General features: G+C 35.0%; 1 protein-coding gene across 4 annotated transcripts in view; it reads left to right on the top strand.

Annotated features, from left to right (window-relative positions):
* Positions 1-17,409, top strand: part of LOC149783983 (BTB and MATH domain-containing protein 38-like) — a 37,205-nt gene that overhangs the window by 8,042 nt on the left and 11,754 nt on the right. For 2 of the 4 annotated variants that reach the window (XM_089932091.1, XM_089932090.1), the window contains exons 2-3: positions 4,855-5,002; positions 12,560-12,849. In XM_089932091.1, coding sequence (XP_089788217.1) covers positions 12,567-12,849 — 283 coding nt within the window. In that variant the 5' untranslated portion in view covers positions 4,855-5,002; positions 12,560-12,566. The remainder of the gene's footprint in view (positions 1-4,854; positions 5,003-12,559; positions 12,850-17,409) is intronic. The other 2 variants (XM_089932089.1, XM_089932088.1) reach the window with 1 other exon arrangement.

The raw sequence follows: 17,409 nt of genomic DNA, 5'->3' as shown, positions 1-17,409 counted from the left end.
TAGTTTAAGATTAAAACAAATGCGTCCAAAAGCAGACGGTCAGGTAGAGAGGGAGAATAAACAGAGATACATACAGATGAGCAACCGTAGTTTTGGACACATACTGCAGTTGGCCAGCGAATAATTGGACTGAATTTCTAATAGTAATTATGCATTCATTCATCAGTTAAAACATCAGGTAACAAACACTCGAATAAACTTGGTTCATTTAGGAATAGGGAGTCAACCAAATCTGCATTTATTTTTGTATGCATAAATGCATGAACGTATGTAGGTAGATAGCTAGGTGCATGTAGGTAGGTGGGTACGTAGTAAGATATGCAGATATGTAGCCTGGCAGTCATATGGGCCGGCAGGTAGGTAGGTAAACTGGTAGGCATGTATGTATGTATGCATATATGTATGTGGTATTCTTCATCATACTAAGTTAAGTTTTCTTGTTTCTTATACTGCTTTCTTCTCTTTGGAAGACTCATTGCACAGGAGGTGGCCTCTGTTGACACCACATACACTAGAACTATTTGCATCCGGAAAAAGTAGTATTTTCTATGCTGAACATAATAAGTATAAGAAACTAATGGGAAGTATCATTTTCTTTTTGTTTTTATGTTGGTGTCAGGCTGTGCACTCTTATTTTAATGACTATTTGTCGTATTTCAGTACAGAAACACAAAATCATTAATACAGTACTATGATAGATTTTTTTCCTGTTTAACACCTCAAAAGCAGATACACTTCAGATAACTCATAACTTACTGTTATAAATGCTGTATACAACTAAGGAAGCCGTCTTGCAAATACTGAAATAGTAACTTATATGGCTTCGTATGTGCCGTATCTCTGGGGAGAATAAAGGTCTCCTATGTAGTAAATATGCAGACCTGCCAACCCTTGTAATTTTGCCATTAGTCTTACGAAAATTACCCTTAAAATGTGGACTTACAGCATGAAGCAAAAACTAGGGAAAAATGATCATTGACGAAAAATTCAGAAAATGTGTTCATCGTGTTTGACTTGGATCCGAGTTTCATATTAGAATTAGTGAAATTAGTTAGGGAACCAGACTAACCTTACAGCAGCACCTCATACATTTAGGTCTCACTGGATAGTTTCGTATTTTGACACCCCCTAATTTTTAAGGTAGAAGGCATGAACCTAATTATCACAAGCCTAGTATTTATAAATTCACACATAAGCTAAACCTATAATGTGGTTTATATTTAATTTGACTTAGGCTTGGAAATGTGTTGGTTTGTTGGTGACTGCCTGTCACAGTTAGATGAGAATTGGAGATAAATGGGTAACTTGGGCTGCAAATGAGCAGCCGACTTGGCTTAAGTATTTATGTGTTCTAATACAGAGGTAAATATCTAAAAATCTAGATGGTTGAGGGGTGATGAAAAGTATTCTAATTTGTTATAGTACTAGTGAACTTTATTCATGCATAAGGCACATACTGATTCTCTTAGCTGCCTTGTCACAGGAAAATATTCAAAATAGCTATTTCTTATCAAAAATGAATGTAAAATTTAGGGGTTGGTAGCAGTGTTGGTTCAGTATGAAAACCACCAGTTGAATCAGTAATTAACCGGATTACTGCAGTCAAAATCTCACATGTATGCTTTCTACAGAAATCATTAGTTTGTTTTTATTTGTATCTTCAGTGTGAAATTATTATTATTTTTCTGTAATTGGTCATTGTTGGATGAAAATTCACCAGAAAAAACTGTCCATTGAGAACTTAAAGGAGACCAGAAACCAATGGAAATATAGAATAATAATAAAAGTACTATAGCAGAAAACCTTATTCTGAAGTATCATCTGCGACCGTAATGCCAATATTTAAATATTGGCTTATCTTCTGGGAGCTGAATTTCCGTGACCTCTTATACAAAATTTCCGCGCTTATTCGGTTACTTTCGGGATGTGACGTCATAGTAGCGACTCCAGCAGCCCAAGTGGAAGTTGCCAGAGTAAAAGACAAGACCATTTTGCGTTGCTTACGGGTGTATTAGAACATTAATAAAAGCCTGTGGACATATTTTTTTTCTTTTCCGAAAGATAAAGGCATAATGAAAGAATGGGTCCATTATAACAAACAAGTCGATTTCAGAGCAACACCATACAGCTCTATGTGCTCGTCACATTTCTCAAAGGAATGTTACGACAGGGATCATGAAAAAATAGCAGCTCATAGATACGCAAATGCTAGGCCTAGACTAAAAGTTGGCGCTGTTCCAGACATACCTTTGTACATTTTAAATCCTGGGAAACGTGTGAGATACGAAAATAGGCAGAAGGACGAGTAAGTGACCACAAAATGCAACAATCAATCCACATATCTTTTATCTAAAACAACAGTGCTAAAAACAAATATGATAGCCCGACACCCTGGGCCCCTTCTGGTTTTAGTACCGGCCCATCCTGTATTCAAAGTGAGGTGCCCGTCAGGCTTGTCGAAACAAAAATTGTTTGCCTGAGGAAACTTTGATCGCGCTGGTGAAATGAGTAAATGTATTTTCAAGATGTTGACATACATGCCTTAACACGGGACAATCTAAATCAAATCACCACTGTCCTAGGTGAAATTTAGATTTGATTTTAATCAAATGGAAGCTTTGCTAAAAATAAGATTCTAAACCTGTCGTGTTTCGAGAAAACACAATTTTCAGTACTCTTATAACAATTAAAAATTAAAAAAAAATGCATTATATACATGTAGTATGCATAAACAGTAATCTGTAATAATTGGAACTGATATAAGTCTATTCCTTAGGCAGTTTAAAAAGCAGCGATTAAAAAATAAGAGGTCAAAGTTTCACATTAACTGTCTGACAATAGAACGGGGTGGGGACTATTGACCCCCCTCCCCTTGCCCCAATGTGCGACCGCCCATTTGACGTGCCTTTTCTCCCTGTGATACGCCTTATTATTACCCCATGACAAGCCCCTTTTGCATATTCTGGTCAGTTCTGGCTAAATTGCAAAATAGCTCAAGTTTTGATTTAAGTACGCAAACAATAAAGCCAGTGTGACTAATGAACATAATCCTTATCCTTGCATTGATCTTGTGAAAAGGACTGCCCTTCGGACATGCTTCAAAATAAACCATGTTCGACAGTGTGTGTATGTGTAAGCACCAGCAATTGATTACCAAACAAACCATGCCTATTTTGTTGTTACTTACGATGCCATGGACTTCATTTTAACAGTTCAAATCTGCAGTCACAAGTTACCGTACATGTGGCAACTGTTTTTCTCAAGTTTTATGTCCCACCTTATTTCCTAATGTTTAAGTCTTAATGCATGTAACACTGTTTGCTGAATAAAATATTTATTCAGAATTAGTTCTTTAGGGCCACATATACTGCATGATATATTTTGTTTTATTCCTTGTAATTTAATCATGGTAATTAAACTTTTCATATACGGTAGAGGAATGTCAGGTGTTAACTGGCCGAGTTTCTTTGGCGGAAATGGAGATGCGATTTTGTTTTGCAGAGAAAATTTCAAAGTGATCATTCATTTAAGCTAATTGGTGACAATTTTATTCTTTTAATTTTTTTGTACTATAGTACTGTTTTAGTTGTTTTAAAAAAAATCTGAAATTTACTTGAATAATGTTTAATCTTCACGTTCTATTTGCTGAAGAAGAAAAAAAGAAGAAAAAACCTGTTGTATGATATTAATTATTTCGTCCAGTGCCGGTTTAGACATGTGTGCGTGTGATTTGAATTTTTAACTTAGCTTTAACAATTTTTCAGTCATATCGCTACGATGTCTGCAGTGTGGCAGTTTAGACTGTGGATTGCATACGTTATATTTAAAAATGGTTTGGGGTTGGGTTTTTATCTTCTGACAAATGAAAATTGACAGACATAATGTAATAATCGGGACTTCGCTGCGCAAAATTGAGAGATATTACGAGATCGGGAGGTAGATGAGGAAATACCCCCAAAATCGGGAGGTTTTTCTCCCGGATTGAGAGTTGACAGGTATGAACTGTCTGGGCTTGTGGAATTTCATTCAGGAATTTAGTTTATTTAAGTCATCTGCCCGGGGCCTGTGCCTTACAAATTTCTTTTAGCACTTACCAGTACAGTACATAAACTATTATATCAGACTGTAGATTTAACTTTTGAATGTGCAACCCAAATGTGGTCTCCTGTCTACCTCGCTCGCCAATGTTTATGTTTGTATTCGAGGACTGGCTAGTATAGCGTCACGGTACCACGTGATCTGTTGTCTCATCAAAACTCGGAAAAACTCGGCAATTTACGGAATCGTGGTATCTTCCACGCAATATAATCACTACCCGCTTACGATATTTAATTTATAAACATTGCAGTCGAATTAAAATCTGTAGAGAATTACATACGCAAAAAGAAAATTTTGATTTCTAGTCTCCTTTAAGAACTGGTGTCATTTTTTCAGTCTTGTCAAATGTGATTCACTGTGCCATAAATCATATCCTTATTACCTCCATATCTTGAATCTGACATAGTTAGGTATTCCAAACATGCACTTCATATAGATTTGATAGCATTTAATCATAGTAGGAAAAGGGAGTTAACAGTTTTAATGTTACCAGGTATTGCTCCTGATTCATTCTCCTAATGAACAACAAAAGCCTTATAAGTTTCATGTAAGGTGTTTTAATTGAAGTATTTCACATACTTATTCAGTTTATCAACATTTTCAGTACATACTTAGTATATGTTCCTAATTTTATGATGATTGCCTTAATTTATCTACTCTTAATGTAATGTTTCAATACATAGATTTCATCTTATTTACAGAAATTTAAGTTATAATGACTATATATAAGAAGTTCAGGGTTTTATTTTCTTGTAGGCTTCAAGGTGTATGGGAGCACACCTGTCAAAGTGATATTGCTAACAGCAGGACAACATTCAAAAATTTATTGGGAGTCAGACACACCAATTGTTGCGGAGCTTTCACAGGAACAAATATATCTGCACCAGATTCATTGAAGTTTTTGGTGAGTTATATTAAATGAATGTCCCTTTTTACTATTACAGGGAAGTGGCCTTATAATGAGGGTGGCCTTTCTAGAGGGGGATGACAAATGCGAATAGTAAATACATATGAGGAAAGTTACAAGTACATTTAATTCTAAAACATTTAATATTTTCATTAAAATATCGCATGCATGTTGTGAAATAAATGAAAAACAAACTGTTTCACCATTTTCAAAAGAATGTTATGAATAACCATTGATATAGTTTTAAAACTGTCTTTATAATTATGTTAGAGATCACATCATCTGTCACTCTGTTGGTAATAGTCTAAAAAACAAACCTGTTTCTTCACAATTAAAAATGTCCTTGCTGTCATATCCCCTGCATATATCGTTTAGTCTTTTGTTCCAATCTTCGACAACTTCATTATTAACATCAGCTAAGGACAGAACACTTAATATTGTGTCGCACTTGAAATCTGTGCAACCATCCGTTACTTGCGGTAAAGTTGTCATATCCTAATTCAACTGACAGAATTGTTGCTTTTTCTTGTCATTCAAATCAGGATACAAACATCTCCTGGCTCAAACAATCTTCCTTTCTCCGTGCATTTCACCTTCCCACTTCTGCATAATTGTTTTCTTATCTTTCATGATATTGTTTAACTGAGTCTTTCTGACATTAGTTTTCTGCAAGGATCCTCGACCCCCCCCCCCCAACCTCTCATTCGGTTGAATTACTTTCACTTTCTCTTCTAAACTGATAATTTTTCTTTTCCTCGATGACATGTTGGTCTTTTTGCATTAAGTTATGCATGTTGCCAACTACAATACTGATAAAACAATTTGTTATGCATCTAAACAAATTGCTGTGTGTTTGTAAAGGAAGTGATCTTGTCACTTGTTTCATTGTCGCAGTCTGGTGCCCTATTTTTTTTATACATTACACTAAGTGAGTGAAGCCAAAATGGCTTCGATATGTACCATTTAGCATAACGCAGATTTGACCACGAGGCCGTTAGGAATCGTAGGATATGTAATTTTGACAATTATTGTCAGTAGTAATAGCCACTAATTATCAAAGTAAACATCTTACTAAGGGAAGTCATAAAGGCTATCAAACCATTTTCCTGCTGACTTGTGTATTGTACATCGATGCTGCCGCTTTTCAGCTGTTACTACTGTTCAATAATTGTAATCTTAACAATTATCGAAGTGACTAAACCGGACATCTTATGATAACACAGCAGTAAGGCTAATTGGATTACATGTACTTACCCTTTTGTATGGATTAAAATTTGAGTCTTTCTCGGCTTTATGAAATAAATGTGGCTTCTCGTGAGGCGTAAATGATATAATATTAACCTTAGTGGTGCATGTACTTTAGTCAACACTTCTTTTGTAACGAAAACCTGACATCGGGAAACATAAATCAGATTAACAGACGTTATTAACAAAATACTGGTTCTGGACACATATCAAAATAAAATGAGGCCACTTTTGAAGGGTAAATTTTATATTATTGCATTAATATGCTGGTTGAGTTAGCCGGGTGCCCTTTCGTGAGGGGTACTTTTGAACACAAATTCATCAGTGCCAACAGATTCTAGCCATAAGGAGCGGGTGGCCGCTGGTCAAAGGTGCCATTAGAGAGAGGGACTACTGTAATAATAGTAAATTTATTCGTGCATAAGGCAGCTACTGATTCTTTTAGCTGCCTTGTCACAGGAAAATATTCTAAAAAGCTATTTCTTGTCAAGAATGAATGTAAAATTTAAGGGTTGGTGGCAGTGTTGGTTCAGTATAAAAACCACCAGTTGAATCAGGAATTAACCTGATTACTGCAGTCAAAATCTCACATGTTTGCTTTCTACAGAAATCATTAGTTTGTTTTTATTTGTATCTTCGGTGGGAAATTATTCTCATTTTTCTGTAATTGGTCATTGTTGGATGAAAATTCACCAGATAAACTGTCCAGTGAGACCTTAAACTGCACTTACTTGTCCACGCAAATTATCTGCATGATCAAACTGTTGATTATAGACTTGTTAAAAATGGTGTTAAGCAAGCGATGCAATTTTAAGATGAAAGGGAAAATAAGCCTCTTGAAAAGTGTTAATAATCAATACAGAAGAAAAAAAAGGAATATTGAGACTCTTGTGAATAAAAGTTGGAAGGGACACAATTACGTTTATTGGACATCACGTGCCAATTTGAATACGACTCGTGGAGATAGGATTGCCATCATCATGAGTCCTACAGTGTAAGACAGCACATGTTATTTTGTTTCATTGCTGTCTTGCTACCCAAATAACGAGCTTGTATAGCATGTTCTGAGTTGGTTGACATCGGAACGAGTAATCAAAGTTGCTGGAATATCTCACACAAATGGCAGCCTAGATTAATAAGCTTCCACAAATTGATATTTAATTAATATGCTTACTGTGTTGTTTTTATCCTGGTGGAATCAAAATCTGACACTAGCAAATAGACACATTTTCAAGTTTCGTTGAGATACACTTGAAGTTGTTGAAATTCGACGGTAGTCGAGGTATGCAGAAGTATGTTCATGTGGGGGATATGATTCTTGAAAGAAACAAAATTTTGTTTACAGATCCAATAGGCATAATATATATTTGTTTCATTAAACAATAAATATTTCAACTTAACCCAATTTTGGCATTCCCAGCTTTCATTGCTTTCCAGCCAACTGAAATGTAGGCCAACAAAACTTGAAATCAGGTCCGTTTCTTTTGTGAGAATTAAATTTATTAGAGAAAAGACATCGTAGTAAGTAGAGTCTGACTAAAACATTATGACTTTACTTTTAGAAAAGCATCGTTATTTTAATTGCCGGTTGTGTGAGATATTCCTGAAAATTTGACTTTCGTTAAGATGTTAGTTGACTTAAAAATACGCTACACTGCACCGTTAGTTAGCCAGGAAGACTCTGACACACGCAACTTAAATATCAGCATTGATGTCTTACATGTAGGACTACTGTGGTCATGTGAAATGGAAAAAGAATTTCCAAGAATTACATAAAGTTTAGAGAAAGCAACAAGCCACTGAGCTGCATAGGGTTTGGAACTAGAATTTGTGCAACTGCACTAATGGTAAATAAAGTCTTCACATACTTTACAAACTCTTCAGTTTGACATAATATTTATATTCACTGCATGTTTCAAATACCAAACTTTTGATTACATTTTCCAGCTTTACATTTATAGTTTATGATATTATTCTACACCTTACTGAAAACTGGTCAAACTAATATAAACGAATAAACTACCTTACTGAGACGGACTCATCAGAGTTGGCTGGTCTGAATATGAAATGTTGCGTTTATACTGTATGCATGTTTATGCAGTATGCCTATCCACTGTTTGTTCCTGATGCTTTAGTCTTGTACCCATACATTCCTGCCACCTTGCTATTTTCGACTGGTATACTGATTTTTATGTTGTTGCAAGAAATGAATTGCCTTTGAGTTACTCTGTCATTAGTAACTGGCAGTAAAGGTGCATGTATTGTCTTTCTGGAAGCCAGGACATGAACTGTTTAATTTTTTTATAACTTAATTCGCCACTGTCCATATTTCCTCTGCAGTTTAGATTTTTACTTACCACATTTTTGGCATATTCGTACAATCATTGAAGTATCTTGAGAGTGAATATATGGCAAATATCAGCGGTTGATTAGAGAATTGGATTTATTTGTTTAACTCTATGAACTTATCATTGTCCCACAAAGCAGTGTATCAATGTTCCGACATGCCCGAATTGTGTTGATTCAATTTTGATCTCCCTCAAATAGACTGTGGTGATATCCCCTGCCACCCTTGCATTTTACTGATGTCGTTCGCAACACAAGACTAATCCTACGCGGTTTTGAATTGGGTATGTCAGGCTAAACAAGTAGTTTTTAATCTCAATATGCACTTAACTTGGTAGTGGTTGTCTGTTAAAATAATACACTTTTGACATATTTTCCCTATACAAAACATTGACATCAGTATGGAACAGTTTTATCAGTTGTAACTAACATAATATCAAGGCTTTGTTGAAGGTTTGTATATCAACAATCACATCTTGGAAGTGAAACAGCATTGTAAAATACATTTGGTAACGTCTTGGCACTTTGATTATACGATGTTAAGGCTGTAGTCTTAAACTGCCTAAGAGGAAAAACAAAACCAACATTTTTACTAAATCTCAACAAATATGACAGTATAGTGCAAATCACAAAATCATGCTGGCAAAAGTGTCAAAGCACCCAAAAATATATCATTTGTATAGCACTATTAGTGCATTATATACTGTTAGATTTGTATGTATTTGTTCTGCATAATTTGAGGATGGGGCCCCATTGTGATCCTATGTGCAGCTTTAATATCCTCTGAGCTTTGTTAATATTATACAACAATCTTGTGCCATCAATACAAAACGTTATTAAAACTATCCTTAAGTTGTTTCGCTAAATTGTTAAATGTCTTCAACAAGGATAATTTTCGCTGACATAATTATGTCATGATATCTTAAAATTAATATATGCTCCATGTAATATTTATGTTACAGTAACGAATTGCATGCAAATACAATAGATTGGTTAGGGACCATAAGCTTTTGCAATGTTTCAGTTAAGCATATAACAGTTCTCATAAGAAATCTACACAGCTATTTGTTTAAATACTGTAAACATTTGTCTTTCAATAGATGGCCTGTGTTCTCAACATCTTGTTATTTTGAAATATGTCATATTGATACTACACTACTCAGTTGTTTGTGTTCATTTGCTTCCTTGATTAAAAGATAGTTGAAATTTACTTCAGTGTGTTTGAAAAGTGATTGGTATTTTTGGTGAGCTCTCACTTTTAATTAGCTACATATGCAAGATGAAATATACTGCTGAATAAATCTTGGCCTCCTCTGAGTCGGGAACATCTTTATAGGTTACTGTATTTGTATGGTAAAATATGATGGAGTGGTTCTGAGTAATACTGCATGACCATTTCAGGGATGGTCCTAGCTTTTAAAAAGCTGTCAGCAAAAAAATCGCCAGCCTCAACATTTTGTCGCCAGAACAAGTAGTGTACATTTTTCCAAGTGTTAATTTAATCGATCTTTATTATAAAATCCTTTTAATACACTACAAGAAAAACAGTAATTGAATTTATGCTGTATTACAACATATATATATAACAGTTGAAATTTAATCACCCCAAACTAATGGGTCTAATACTAATATGTGAGTGCTCATGCTTTTTGTTTACAAAGTTGTTCCTAATACACAGTTCTTTCAATGTAAAGTTAACAGTGAAAAATAGATCATATAATTTGATTAATTATTTTACGTGTAGTGAAATGTGTCAATTGAATGCTTATGGTGTGGAATCAATTTGTTTGAAAATATCAGAAACTGTATATATATATATATATATATATATATATATATATATATATATATATATATATATATATATATATATATATATATATATATATATATATATATATATATATATGTAGAGAGAGAGAGAGAGACATTGAGGGATAGATAGAGATAGAGAGAGAGATTTTAAAACGATGTAGCCTGAACAGTTTAAATAAACCTAGGTTTTTCTCTAAGGGAAGAAAGCTATGTCTTCTTGTTCAGTTTCTATACTTGTTTACAGTTTTCGTTTTCTGATAACTCTTTTAAGTTTGATCTGATTCTTGAAATTCCTAGCTAGGATAACTCATTAATGAAAATATCATAAAGCATATATCTTAATATAACTAATATTATATGTTTCAATAGTCAGAAGGTATTTCCAAATCTGGTTTAGAATTTCCAAGAATGATGTCGTTTGTGTGACCATTGGATGATTTTAAATGAGCATTAAAGCATAACTGCATTATTTTTAATATATAGCACAGGCCAGTATTTGCATTTTATGTCATAACTAGTTTTAGATAATACGGGACAAAGTCGATTATTTTCCGGAAGAATACATTTCTGTCTACAATTGCATCTATCATTTCGTATCATGTCAGCATGACTTGTACACATACATAGGTACATATCACATCACAATGAATGCGTGTTTGTAATGAATTATTTTATGGGAGTGAGAAGTATATAGTGTCTAGGAGATCGTCAGGCAGTTTAGATGCTCAAGAGAACCTAGACATTTATTGTATTTAGGCTGTTATATGAATGCTTAGCTATTATTGTTTAATAATTCTAGATACGGTTAAATGTGTGAGTTGGATGGTGTCGGCCTGTGCTGTTTTTTAAACCAATGTGAAGAATGCGCACGTCAGTCTTCACTAGCTATACATTAAATACGAATTGTTGTCTAGTAAGCAGAGTTAGTCACTTGTGATTGGGGACATGCTAGATTTGTAGCAAGTAGAATATTTGAATTGCATCAAGCAGTTGAACGTAGAGTGATTTACAAAATTACCAGGTATGGCTAGCATTTTTACTAATAGGAGCATCTTTGTACTTAAAAAATGACATTCATAGTTTAAAAAATGGGTGTGTGAATTTATAGTTAGGATTCAAAACATTTTTTTTCTACAAGCTTTTATTAACTTGTCAGAAAAATGAACACTATAAATATATTTTGATTTCTCATAGCTACCCGTAAATGTATAGCTTTCAACACTGATGGTGTGATGTACTTTTTATATGTTGCATCAAAATACGATGCATGTAGCATGATGTCTTACCCAGTCACATTATCCTGACACCAGGCCTACCAGTCCTAACACTAACCTCTTATTGTTGAGCACATAGCGAGGCAGCTGTTAGTACTATTTTGTAGACGACTTTGCTATAACTCGGCCGGGGTTTTGAACCCACAAACTCACACATGCGAGGTGGACACTCTAACCACTAGGCCACCGGAGCGGTCTTTCTTTGTGTGTGTGTGTGTGTGCATGCGTGTGTGCGTATGTATGTAGGTATGTAGGACGGCAGGGAGTTGATAAGGCAGGCAGGCATGTAGTCATGTAGACATTCTAGGATACTTGCAATGATGCTTCAACACGACATTTATTCCGAGCTCTAGTTGGATCTAAAGAAAACAAGGTCTCCCGCAGACATCTAATATGGCTTCACAACAGCCATCTTCAAAAACAAGTAATGATTACTCAAATTGCTCGACATTGTATGATGTCTTTTAGCCTGTCCTAAGTGAAAATGTGCCACTTAGACATCAAAAAATTGCCATCGTTACTGCCATCTTGGAAACATATTTGTTTATACTCCTCCTGAATGGAATGCAGTATCTAGATGGGATTTTCAATGAAGGACTTTCTTAGCACTGATGCAGATCTAATACCAAATATGGCCACCATGACAACTATATTGTTAACGGCGGATTTTTATATCTTCATTGAGAATGTTTCATTTATGTATGTTCTTTCTTTCACAGACAAATTAAAAACAGGGTTTTAAAGTCAACATTACTGAACAATACATTCCATTCAAATGACAGTATATTAATTCGTTGTGCTAATTCGGCTTCAGTTTTGACATCTTTCTTTCTTGAAGAAAATTATATGATGTATTTGTATAATTATATTTCAGTTTAGGTATGGCGTCTGTGATAAACTTGCAGAGTGAAGCAGATCTGAGCAAAGAAGATGAACATCCGCCTGAATTATTCCAGAAATCTGACCTAACAGATATTACCCTCGTAGTAGAAGGAAAAGAGCTGCACTTTGTCAAGTTTTTGCTAATTCAGGGATCAAGTGTCTTTGCCCAGATGATAAAGAGCAGTGCAGACCCATCACGGTTGAAACTCGATGATCTCGCTTACAAAGACATGGTTATGTTTCTTGAATGCCTACATCCTAAATGCCTCTTGGAGATTAATGGTAAATCATAATATACTTTAAACTTAGCAGGTCACACCTACATTGCAATTATTATTGGTATATTGTATCGAGTGAAATCTAAGTGATGCTGACGTTTCTTTCCTGTTCAAGATTAAAATATGAGGCTTCATTTCAAATACTTCATAACAGTCAACAGCAGTATAGAGAGCATACATAGCTTTCCTTGCTCTTCTAATTTAGAAAGAAAGAATAAAGTTAAATTCCAGGCTTATAATATGCAGCAAATGTTTTTCTACTGGATACCACCAGCTTTTGCTGCATATGGTAATTTTATATTTCCAAAAAACAATAACAATTTCACGACACTTATACCAATGTTAAATGTAATGTTTCTGTTCAATACATATATTGAATCTAAAATCACATTATTAATGTGTCTTGGGATACAGATGTGTCAAACATAAAACTGTGTTTGCTGTTGCTGATTCAGTCGTATAGAGATTGACAATTATGTACCATCCTGTAATATTACTAGTTTATTATGATACTTATTGCATACAACAGGATAAATAAATAAAATATAGTGTGTGATGCAAAATAAATGTGATATGTTAGCAATGATAAAGCAGTAAGTTAAATAATATCATGTATCACACTATAACATGACAGTTATCCGGCACTTAGACAGGAACATAAAACTCGATATTCATTATGTACCAAATGTATTGCGAAACAAGGCTTTTGAAGATATGTCACATTTCAGTACACTGGATCATCCTCTCGATATTTTGAGATTTATCTGACATGTATAATCTGATTACATAATATGATTTACTTAAGAGAGCACTAGTGTTGGGCTGCCTTTTTGATGTTAGTAAACTATTAAACCCTATCAAACAACAAAGCATGTCTAATTCAGAAATGCATTACAGTAGGCTTATAGTTGTTGTCAAGGTCATAATAGGAACTTAATTATAGAGGTGCTAGCACTGTTATATCAAATATCTTCAGTAAAATTAATGTCCATGCATCATGGTTAATTGATGATAATTTTGTTCTCACTCACAAAGAGCTTGTTGGTCATTTAGAAGGCATAACATCTGTAGGCAAATGCAATATAACATCAAACAACTTCAACAGAATTCTTGTATTTTCACATGTAAAATATAAGTACATATTTTTCATTGTGAGAATAACAAGTCATAGGAATGAAACAATAAGAATATTATTTAACCAAAACGTTTCTAATATAATGCACTTAAGTATATAATAATAAACATTTTCTGCATCAATTGACTCAAACAAAACATGTGTCCTTAAAGACTTGAAAACATATAGAGAAAAAATTCCTTTTTATATTAGTAACTGGATGTTTTAGTTATTACCAGCTTAAATTTAAATGCATGGATGATATGGCAGGGTACAAGTTCCCTTGTGATATACCACTATGGTAGAAGCAACTATCATGGGTAATGTACATGCAACTGATTGTTTTTGTGTTGAGCTTCTTATTGTCACGTAGCTAATGATCACATTTCAGAGCTACTGAAACCCTATTCAATTTAACTTTTTTTAAGTAAGAAAAATAATTTTTGGAGTATAAAATTTTGCTTTTCTTATGATTATGTAATATTGCGACAATAATGGCGTATGTGTGCAAAACCTTTGGCTCTATAATAATTGTAATATTAATCCATATCGTCATCGGACACAGATTAAGGAAAACAAATAAAACGATTATAAAGTATAAAACATATTACCGGAAGCTGTATTAAAGGTAGACCTGAATGATATATACCTCTTTCGGTAATCTTAATTTAATCGACATTTCAAATGCATTGCGAAGACAGGACGTATCTTTATTCACTGGATTCGAAGATGTGACTCTTTAAGTATCACCAAAATGCAACTTCTACGGAAACAACCCAGCGAATTTTTGTAAACAACGCAATAGGCATACGCGAGCTTGTGACATCACAAGAGGAACCACCAGATGGCTAGCAACATTGCTACTCGTTGTGACAGTCAGAGCGAACATGAACCAGAACTGGATTATTCTTTATCTTCGTTTGATGAAGGTCAAGAAGAGAGTAGTGAAAAAGGCGTTGAACCTACAGCTGTGAACTATATACAAGTGAAGAGTTGGCATTAGAGGAAGAAAGGGAAGAAGTCGAACAAGAGATCGGCAACAGGCTGAACAGTACCGAATACAATTCCCCACATTTGTACTTCGGGAAGGGTGGCCGAGTGGTCTAAAGCGCTCTTCGTTACGGATCACTGCCATCTCACCTCCGTCTGCGGCGGTTCGAGTCTAAGATTCAGCCAATGTGGGCATGTGAGAAAGCTTGCCAGTAGCTTCTCGTGGGTCGGTGGTTCTTTCCGGGGTTTTCCGGGTTCTTCCTCCACCATTAATACTGGCCGCCATGTATAGCCTATCGTGCTGAAAAATGGCGTTAAACCCCAAAACAACAACAACAACAACTTCGGGAAGGTAACCTGCTAACGCAGTTGTCCATCTGAGGTTGTAGCTTGCGGTTTTCGGTTGTCCGCTTCAAAATGTAATGCGGCCAGAAATGCTCTGACATAAAAACAGAAAATATATTCTGTAATTCTTCAAACATTTTTATACACCTTAATTCTTTTGAAAAATATATATTTTATGTTATTTTAATCTACACATTACTTCCATATTAAAATTTGCTTTACAAACTTATACCACCTTTTCACTTATAAATATTCAAACACCCCAAAACAATTATGAAGAGAGAGTTGACAGAATACCTGCAAATTGTGCCATAGTAGGAAAACCCAATACCTTTTGGAGCAAAATGATTCAGCACACTGTGGAGATTTTCCAGCTCAAATGTGTGGTGCAGTGGGGACAGCTGTTGTATATCATTGGTCACTTGGCGACTGTGAAGCAAACCACAAACTCTGGCAACTGCAGCAGAACATGAGGAAGAAATTTGTTATTTTCTGAATTGTTCACCTGTATACTGTTAACTTGCATCGTTGACAAATCTGAAAACACTTGAGCTCAACATGCACATTATTGAACAATCTTGCAGATATACCGGATATACTATCTTTATTTCAAGGCGGTATTCTGTATATCTGCAAGCTCAGTAATTTTCAGTGCAAAAATGATCCTTTAAATTTAAATAAATATCCAACTGCCACAAAATATTGATATTCCCTGAAACAGCATGACATTGGGTCATACCTGGCATAAGCCATTTCTTCTTGGCTTCGGGTCCCTCTAGTTCATCAGGAAAACCTTTTGCTAAGAGGTCTTCATGTCCAACATGAATTATGTATATGGTTCACTATTGAACGCAACTTTTCCAACATCACAGACATGTTACCATCAGGCACTGATGCTGCCACCCAATACATGTGAATGGCCACACTCCTGGTCCAAAACTTTAAATCCTTACATTCTGTCTTCTTGGCCAGCAAATTCATCCCCCTTTTTTAAAGGTGTCTAAATTTGTCACATGTTCAAGTATTTCATCTCCAAAAATTGCCATTAATAAAAATGAAACATACTTACTCTTAGCACAGTGCCAGATGTCACAGTAGTGTGTGCAGTCTGATAAATTCTCCTTCACCTACTTTGTGACTTGTGTGTGCCTCTCTGTAATGATGTGATTTCCATTTTCCAGTAACATATCACTTGTGCGCTTAAGGCCACCTCACTCCATATGGTAACTGTTGTGGACTGCATTGCACTGTAAGTAAAACCAGACATTGTTTTTGATAATTTAAAAGCCATTTTAAAACTTTCGCTATAATATGCAAAGGAAACTAGAGGTAATTGTCTTCCCCATTGACATCCTGAGGTAGTTGACACCAGCTGGTAATAAACCCGCAACCATGGCATTACAAGTCCGACCTTCGAACTTAGCTCCCAAAATAAAGCATGCATATGTTTAGGAACAATAAGTTCTTTTGAAGACTTAACAATTATACACTCTTGCGTGACTACTTTATTATAACATTCTCCCTCTACCCTATATAAATAGACTCCAAATATGATACTATATTGGTATTGCTGATTACCTTCACAATTTCCATATTGATTACTTTCCCCGTATTAACATCCACAGTATAATAAATCCCAAACATGGCAATATGACCATGTGAGTCAGCATGACTATCTCCAGCTACAACATTACCACCACCACCACGCCTCACTTCCTCAAATTATCTCTCTTGATTTTGATTCCAGAATTGTGTAATTGTTGGCTGGAGGTAGTAACGTTGGTTCATATAGAAAGTGTATATGTTGGTATTATCCATTTTCAAGAATTAAAAAATCCTCAAGGTTTGTGAGGGAATGGTTCTAGCAAACAAATTAGCAGCTGAAGGCTGTACGTTTCCAGTTGGAGTGTCTCCAACAAAGGATTGGCTATTCCTGGATCGCTTGCGATTACAAAAGTCACATTTCTGGACAATAATAATAAAAGTTCCCATTCTGTGGTTAACATTCCCTTGAGCTTCATGTCCACAGTTAACACAAACATTGAATAGGCTTAGTAGAGCACTCTCTGATAGTAACTGCTACTTTTATTGATGAGTTAACGGTTGTCTGTAAGA

Source organism: Sinohyriopsis cumingii, chromosome 14 (assembly GCF_028554795.1).
Source record: "Sinohyriopsis cumingii isolate HCF-2022 chromosome 14, ASM2855479v2, whole genome shotgun sequence".
Lineage (NCBI taxonomy): Eukaryota > Metazoa > Mollusca > Bivalvia > Unionida > Unionidae > Sinohyriopsis > Sinohyriopsis cumingii.
The sequence above is the reverse complement of the archived record's forward strand: the minus strand, read 5'-3'. Positions and strand labels throughout refer to the sequence as shown.